The sequence below is a fragment of the Rhinopithecus bieti genome, unplaced genomic scaffold (assembly GCF_001698545.2).
Source record: "Rhinopithecus bieti isolate Rb0 unplaced genomic scaffold, ASM169854v2 scaffold_76, whole genome shotgun sequence".
NCBI lineage: Eukaryota > Metazoa > Chordata > Mammalia > Primates > Cercopithecidae > Rhinopithecus > Rhinopithecus bieti.
In genome coordinates this window covers 2,071,147-2,080,305 of record NW_016803343.1, presented here as the reverse complement: position 1 = coordinate 2,080,305, position 9,159 = coordinate 2,071,147, and the positions used below count along the sequence as shown (strand labels likewise).

The 9,159-nt window shown below is 34.6% G+C and overlaps 1 protein-coding gene across 1 annotated transcript in view; it reads right to left on the bottom strand.

Moving 5' to 3' along the window:
- Positions 1 to 9,159, bottom strand: part of CCDC39 (coiled-coil domain 39 molecular ruler complex subunit) — a 58,947-nt gene that overhangs the window by 29,814 nt on the left and 19,974 nt on the right. The window contains 7 exon segments of the mRNA XM_017877087.1: positions 858 to 951; positions 953 to 993; positions 3,805 to 3,889; positions 3,891 to 3,967; positions 4,889 to 5,083; positions 8,132 to 8,264; positions 8,892 to 8,995. Of these exon segments, the coding sequence (XP_017732576.1) occupies positions 858 to 951; positions 953 to 993; positions 3,805 to 3,889; positions 3,891 to 3,967; positions 4,889 to 5,083; positions 8,132 to 8,264; positions 8,892 to 8,995 (729 nt within the window).

Below are 9,159 nucleotides of genomic sequence, written 5' to 3'. Positions count from 1 at the left end.
TATTTATGACAGAGATAATATTTTACATATGAAATTTTTTTATAATTTATATATGTAAACCTCCCAGTGGAAAAATGGGCCAAGAATACAAACTAGAGCTCCAAAGAAAAAAAGTATGGAACATGACATAACAGAGAAAAGTGTTTTAAACATTTTATTTAAACATAAATGTTTGAAAATTTATCATTAAAATATTTTTAAACCACCAATTTTAAAAATGCAGACTAAAACAAAGAGATACCATGTTTGACTATCAAATTGGCAACAATTTCCTAAATTAGGATATCCAGCCTCAGTGGTAGTGAATAAAATAGAATGCTTACACACTATTGATAGGAGTATTAATAGTAGGTACCCTCTAGAAGAGAATTGGGCTTAAAAATAGTTTTGAGACACTAAAAATATTTCTTTCTGAACCATAATTATATAGCTAGGAATTTATCCAAAGGAACTAATTGAATAGAACTATACAATGAACAACTAATTGAACAACTACATTATACATGTAGTACTATTACAATAGCCAACCATTGGAAAGAAACAAAATCTGAAAATAGGGGATGGTTAAATACACTATGGTAACTTCATGCAATGGACTTATAGAAAGCCTTCAAAAATGTTTTTGAAAGAATAATGTTTTAGGATACATATGATATATAGAAATTTTTTTAATACAACATAAAAAGCCAAATTTCTTAAAAGACTGGAGGGAAATAACAGACTTAACACTGTTTATATTGGGTATAATGATTATAGTGACATTTTCTTTTTCAGAATTTGCTATATTTTTTCATTTGTCTATGATTAACATGGAAACATGGTTTTCAATACTATATATGCATACAGTTTTACTGCACCTGCTTAAAAGCTTTGGCTTTATCAAGTTCTTTCTCTGATCTGTCAATGAAAAGGTTTAGTTCATTTATTTTGGTCATAAGGGACTGTTTTCTTCACTGTTTTACTATACGACTTCTTGATAAAATAAAGATCATTCTGCAAAAGAAAAAAGATATATAAATGTATGTTTTAAATATTAACAAAAGTATTAAATACATACTGTATTATATATATCTTACATTAAATTATATACTCAGATATTTACAATAATCCTGTGTTTTATTATCTCTCTTCCTGCTATGTCTCTAATATAATATACATGGATAGTCACATAGGAACATTTTCATTTTTATCATCAATTGATGTTTTGGATTTAGTATGAGTTCAGTAATTCTAGGAAATATATACTTCCAGTTCAACCTAATGAATCACAGTCATCCCTCAGTATTCTCTGGGGATTGGTTGCAGGACAACAGCACTACCACCACCAAAAGGTATGGATGTTCAAGTCCCTTATATAAAATAGCAGTGTTTGCATGTTATCTACACGCATCCTCCTGTATACTTTAAATTATCTTTATATTACTTATGTAATAAAATGTAAATGCTATATAAATAGTTGTTATACTGTATCATTTAGGGAATAATGACAAGAAAAAAGTCTACATTTTCAGTACAGACGCAAATCACCCATTTTTTTGAGTATTTTCAGTCTGCAGTTGGATGAATCTGCAGATGCGGAGCTTGTGGATACAGAGGGTTGACTGTGTTAGGAGACTGCCATTTATGAGGAGATGGGAGCATACACTGGCTCATTACATGGTTCACCACTCCCATACTGGAGTTCATTGTTTGATTCTATGCAAGTCCCAGATAGTAAGGACACCAACAGTCTGAGAAAGCATAGGGTGCTGTTTAAGAGTACCAGCTCTTAGAATTAGATGGCCTTAATCACATACTAGCCATCTGACCCTAGTATGATGTACTCTTCCTCAGTTTCCTCATCTCTAAAATGGAGATGAGGACAGTTCCTACCTTCCTGCATTATTGTGAAGATTAAAGATGTTACTGTCAAAGCGTGTGTATAACAGTGCTTGACACATAGAACTGCCCTGTAAATGTCAGCTATTATTAATTACATACAAAACTGCATATTGCTAAAGAGAAAAATGTTTGGTTAGATCCAATTCCATCATATGCATAAATAGATCATACATATGCAGATACCAGTTTTCTAGTTTTATACCTATTTATATCTCTTTCCACCCAGAACCCAGAATAAGGTTTGTGCTCTTATTCCCTTGTTTCCTGAATCTGAACTTTCCAGTTCCAAGATCTCTTTCTCTCTCTTCCTCCCTCCATCAGTTCCTCCTCTCCTGTCTTTTTAATTGCCTGTATTTCTCTGAAGTATTGGGACCTAAGATTTCAGCAAGATAGTAAGAAGAGGAATTTGTTGCATAAAAATGTGATTTTATAAAATTAAATTTGAGAAAAAGAGTTAAAACAATGTGATTTTCAACCTGAAGAAACTAGTTTCTGTATGTAAAATTAGATGGAGTGGCATGTGAGAGGGCATACAGTATGACTGTATCTGTTGCTACTATTGAAAAGAGCAGCTCTTCATAATGACCAAAGGCTAACTAGCTTTAATATAATTTATTAATTCACTTACATTTCTATTAATTTACGTATCTCTCTGTTAAAACCAGAGTTGGAATAGGCTTAAGCACTTGACAGTGGTATGATGGAGGGAGCAGTCAGAGTAGTTCAAAGGGGGAAAAACTATAACCATCCCCACACAGCAAAACAGACACACTCCAGGCCAGGGGCAAGGAACAAAGTCATACCTCTAACATTCTATAGCATTAATATTTTCATGTTCTAAATAATCAGAACAATACCACATATTGAGTACATACTAAAGTATTGTGCTAATAAGATATAAATTGCTTCTAGTTCTCCCAAATGTCCTAAAATAATAATTTTCCCCCATTTAATAGACGAGTAAACTAGAGCTCAGAAAAGTTAAAATAGTAGTAGTGGTATAGCCTTGAAATTTAAAACTAGTTCTATCTGATCCAAAACCAGTGTTTTTCTCCACTAAGCAAAGATAACCATTTTAAAATATTTCATCAGACTACAAATTACTCCAAACCAAAATTTTGTCTTCTCAAAATAAGAGAAAAAAGTAAGTAATACCTCTCCACCTTTTGCAGCCCTCAAGGATAGGGCAATTCTTTTTATAACCACCAGAGGATACATCAATAGTCTTTCCAGTGGTAAATAACATTTAGACCCTGCTAAGTTCTCACCCCATTCAGGTCCATGCTCAGTCTCTCACTTTTACTCTCTAGTCAAACTTTAACACAGTTTTTATATTACAATAAACATAATAAAATTCCTAAAGATGAAGACATTCTTACCTTATTAACAGAATCCAATCATTTCAAATATTATAACTAGGTAAAGATTTGAATAACAACTGCTGACTCATTAAAGAGCAGTTTCTTTTTAGATGGTGTTTTAAAGACAAAGGGCAATCAAGTTATTTCTTATGGCAGTTATAAAATAGAAAACTAGAACTTATCAATGTTCTAAACAGTGTACTCTTTAAGAGTATTTAGAAGTCAAATGCAGGAGGGGTCAAATCATAGCTCTCTGTGTACTAGGTGTATAACCTGGACAAATTACTTACTCTCTAAAACAGATAATAGTATCTTCCTCACATTTATAAGAATTATATGAAATAAAATACTAGAGGCATGTCATACAATATTTAGCATATACTAAATGCATCATCAATGGTAACATTACACACTAATAGTACAAAAATAAGAACATTGTTCATACATTTGTTATATATGTGTGTAGACTGGCAATCACCCTATTCAAAGTAGTCTTAGGAATATATCTTAAAACAGAATGACTAGGATATTTGAAACATAAAATGTATTTTGGCTAAGTTACATGAAGCTTCTTGATCTGGGTTTCCAAAAGGCCACATGTAGATTTTTTCTCTTCCAAAGACTTCTTAAGTTCAACAATTTTGCTTCAAGGGCTTGTTTTCTTCTGAATTAATTTCTCCCTTTAACCGTGACATTCTCCGTTCCACTTGTTGAATGTGAAAATCCTGTTCCCGTTAAAAAAAAAAAAAAAAGTTATTACAAAGAAGCAAACAAAAGCATTTCTATAAGTGTAAAACAAAGTGAATACTTTCTTATGAGTTTGGACTGGGCATTATCATGTAATAAAGTCACTTTAGTTTTCAGTAATTCAGGATAAAATCCTTTTCACTCTAAGAGGAACAAAAATAAACTGTATCTCAACAATCAAGGTCCATGATAGACACAGAAATAATCTTCTGAAAATATGACAAAGTTGGGGGATGTTTATCATACTACCATGATGGAATCTCAGTAAATTCACTGGATTTACAGGAATTGGGATTTCTGAGGGCACATTATCTAAGGGATACAAAACAGGTAGTCACTAATTGTTAGCCATGAAAGGTTCAAATAACATCTAATTAATTATTCTTAATATTATATTTTAACATCTGCAATTTTTAAAAACTAAGAATATGTATTAGATGAGGAAATTAAGATGTAGAGATGGAGAATAGTAAGACATTAACACAAATACATAAATAGAACAAAATAAGGAAAAACTGAAAAAAATTGCTTCTATTAGCATGGGAGTGAGGGTGGTGGTGCATAACTAAGAATCAATATACACTTTTTCTCAGTTTCAGATATCTCAGGCCTTCTTTTGTTTTACTCTGGATGCAAATGTCTCAGGTTCCTTTAAAACACCGTTCTCCCTCTAACTAGAGTTCTCTCTCCTCTTGCCTGTTTATTTCAGACTGAGAGGAAAAAAATAATTTTTAAGGCTCCCTCACCCTACTACTAATCTAACATGATGTCTCACCTTCAGCATCTGTCTGTCCTCCACAGGAGTACTTAGAATTCTTTGTTTTATTAGAACATGGTGTATCTTGACCATCACAACTGTAATAAATCAATATGGAAGATATTCATAAAATAATATCTACCTGACTGTACATAATTTCTTGCTGCTTCAAGGTTTCAAAATCCAGTTTTTGTAACTGATGGTTGAGATGTTTCAGAGAAGAACGAGTTCCTTCAATTTCTGATAAAACCGCTTTTTCTTTCATTGTCTCAGTCTGTAACTCCTGAGCTTTCTTAAACAGCACATTTTTTATGAGGTTCAGTTGAACATCTACTTCCTGATAATAAGGAAGTGATTAATGAAATTAAATATACTGAAATGTTGTATTTCATATGAACATAATAACTTAGAAACTCAAATAAATTTGAACCCTCCACCATTTTAGCCCCTTAGAAGATAAAGCTCTTCCCACAATTTTAACAAGTCCCTAACATTTCTTATGGTCTACTCTATTCTAGTAGACTAGGGTAGTTTTTATACCTGTGTCATACACCTTGACCTGTCATCTTAATTTCATCCCATGCTCCCCTAGCCTAGCAGTTGGCCATTCCACTGATTTCCTCAAAAAATAAAGTCCGCTGGAAACATACAGCCTGTACATTCGCAGAGTTTACTAAAGTCTTGAGGGTGCTATGGAGAAGAAATCACGTCACTCAATCTCCCACCTTTCAGGCAGTATCCCAGTGGTGAGCAGGTAAATGTTTAACCATCATCTCTCCAGGAGATGAGAGGCGAGGGGGAGAATCTGATTTCCATGGTAGAAATACTCCCACTATGGCCAATTTCATGCTACTAACATGATTCCACTAAAGGTAGAGTTGGGAAGAAATTCACAGAAGCAGACCATTTTGTGCTATTTCCAACATACAGATAAAACAGACATAAGTAACCTTAAGAGTACAGAATAATAAAATATTTGGAAGTAATGAGTGCTGAGTATGTATTACTTTTTTTGTAAATGCCATTTATTTAACTGTGATTTTATATATTTTCATTTTAATCATAGGTGTATTTAGGAAAATTTCTAAAATTTAACTATTGGCTCTTGTAAGCTGGTAGGAGCTGGCCCCAGCACACTACAGGAACTACCTGTCACTCACTCTTTGCCTCCAGTTGGCCTCTCTACCATGTGCAGCTCTAGGAAATAGAAATGAGTCCCCCATCCCACTGCTCCTCTCTCAGGAAGCAAACCTGTCTTGTCCTGGAAGCCTCATGACCAATGTGTTCTAGGCTTTAAATTGATCTACCATGCCATGATCAATTGAAAATTATCATTCTTAAATGCTGAAATAATTTGCCTCTGTGATCTTATACCCAAATAAGCATATTTTCCTTTAGCAACCAACAAACCTGAATATGACACAAAACAAGTCTGTACAAGACTGGTACATTTAAGTATTTGCATAAACAAGAGATATAATCTGATATTCAATGCATTATTTTACATATAATAGACAATTTTCAATGGATTTAAGATCTTCTCAAAGATTGCCTGGCAGAATTTTAAAGTCAATGCTTAGTGGTGAATAACACAGTATATCTCCAAAAAAGATAGGGTTGGGATTTTTTCAAACAAAAACCAACAGCAATGAAGAAAACCCCAAGACTATGAACACAGCCCTGCTGAACAAACAATCAGTACACCCTGCTACTAATATTAATTTTTCTAATTTAGCTAGTTCTTCAAAATGTCTGAAGCTTTTAATTCTCTGTGGTGAAAAGGTCTATTTCATATAAATTTCACAATGTTTACAAGTTTCTGATAACTACTAATACATATCATCTGTTACAGGGAATCATGCTCTTAGGAAAAAAACACCAAAACTTTTAAAAACTAATGTGTAATTTGAATACCATTCATGTCAAGACTGCAGCATGATTTTATTACTTAGAAATTTTACAGCACACTGAGGAAGTTGGATCCCATCCAAATATAAGCGGAGCCAGATGAGATATAAGATTGGGAGATTTTGCCACCATCTTCAACTACCCCTTTTTCAACCCCCCGAACTGAGTAAAAGCAAGAAGTAGTGTCAGGTCACACTTAAAGTTCACACTTATGGTTTACTTTGAAGTTTTCAAAGAGGAAATGGTGCACCAGCCTTTTCCAGTTCCTCAAAAATTGGCTTTAATGCCATCAACATGCCAAAAAGACTGAGGTAGAAGAGGGTGCCAGTAGAGTTAGCAAAGTGATAACATTTCAAAGCCCATTTACCAAAAAATTTGCCAGATTTTAAGGGGTTAAAGAGATAGTAGATGATGAAGAAGTACAAATCAGAAATGTAGATGATGGTGGGAATTTGATTACAAAAAAAAAACAGTGATAATCATGTAGAAATCAGTTGTAAAAGCCACTTTTCAAGCTATTTATATGCAATATACTAATAGATATATGGATGATGGCAGGGACACAGGTACAGTAGGCTTTGGGAAGGAATGGAATCCAGGGCACAGTGGGGGAGCTACTTTTTTAAAAAGACACCAAGCCAGGCATGGTGGCTCATGTCTGTAATCCCAGCACTTTGGGAGGTGGAGGAGGGTAGGTCACTTGAGGTCAGGAGCTTGAGACCAGCCTGGCCAACATGGTGAAACCCCATTTCTACTAAAAATACAAAAATTAGCCAGGTGTGGTGGCACGTGCCTGTAATGCCAGCTACTCGGGAGGCTGAGGCAGGAGAATCGCTTGAACCTGTGAGGCGGAGGTTGTAGTGAGCTAAGATCATGTCACTGCACTCCAGTCTGGGAGAAAGAGTGAGACTCAGTCTCAAAAAAATAATAATAAAATAAAATAAAAACTAAATAAATACAAAGACATCAAAATTAGTAGTTTAGGAAGAGAGGAGGCTGGCCAGGTGCAGTGGCTCACACCTGTAATCCCAGCACTTTGGGAGGCTGAGGCAGGCAGATCGAGACCAGCCTGGCCAACATGGTGAAACCCCATCTCTACTAAAAACACAAAAATTAGCCGGGCATGGTGGCAGGCACCTGTAATCCCAACTACTCGGGAGGCTGAGGCAGGAGAATCTCTTGAACTTGGGAGGTGGAGGTTGCAGTGAGCTGAGATCTTGCCATTGCACTTTAGCCTGGGCGACAAGAGCGAGACTTCGTCTCAAAAAAAAGAAGAAGAAGAAGAAGAAAAGAAGAGAGGAGACTGAGAATAACTTCAGAAGCAATGCATCAAAAGTCCAAAACCAGATTATAAATGTGATCATACGGAAAAGCAGAGCTTTTTGGACAAGACCTCCTCGTCCTCTGATCCTGAGTCTAATTAATTCACTCTTACTAAATTTTCTGTGATTTTAAAAAAATTAAAACTAAACTTTACCTTCACATCTTTTTCCTCCTCCTTTAGCATATCTTCCAAATTAGTAGCTTTCTCTTCTACAGACATGGTTTTCTCAGTTATCTCCTTTAATTTTGTTTGTATTATCTCATTATGATTTTTAGTTTTTTGTAACCTGAAGAAGGTTTATCACAAGATAGAAAACGTGCCTAAAAAGCATTTAATACAAACAAATAATAGTTTATCCTAATATTTATTTGTATAACTTGAAGGGGTTTTTTGCTGTAAACCTTTTTATTACCACTACATATTTAATAGACCATAAAAATATGGCTACTGAGTCTTTGTGATGAAAATATGAGTAAAATTTTTTTAGGTTTAATAATGTAGTAGCTGGCCAGGTGCGGTGGCTCACGCCTGTAATCCCAGCACTTTGGAAGGCCAAGGCGGGTGGATCATGAGGTCAGGAGATCGAGACCATCCTGGCTAACACGGTGAAACCCTGTCTCTACTAAAACTACAAAAAATTAATTGGGCGTGGTGGCAGTCACCTGTAGTCCCAGCTACTCGGGAGGTTGAGGTAGGAGAATGGCATGAACCTGGGAGGCGGAGCTTGCAGTGAACTGAGATCGCACCACTGCACTCCAGCCTGGGCAACAGAGTGAGACTCCATCTCAAAAAAAAAAAAAAGTAGTAGCTAAAATCTTGCAGTTATTTAACCAACAAGTAGTCTTAAATATTTAATAATTTTCTAGATATAGTAGAATTAATCATAAACATATTTAAATAGCTTTTTTCTTACCTTGCTGTTTCTTCATGAATGTCCTTCTTTATCTTGGAAATATTTTTCCTCAGAGCTTCTAAATCACTGGAAGTTCTATTCACAGTGGCTTTTAAAGAATCCAGCTATTTATTAGTTAACAGACAGAAATTATATATTTACTTTGTATCTTATAACTTAATTTCATTTCTGAGTTTTATTCTGCCCACTTTAAGTTTTAACCTACATCACACCCACAAAAATAGCAGCCATTTTCTTATATTTAATATATAAACAGATTTCCATACTG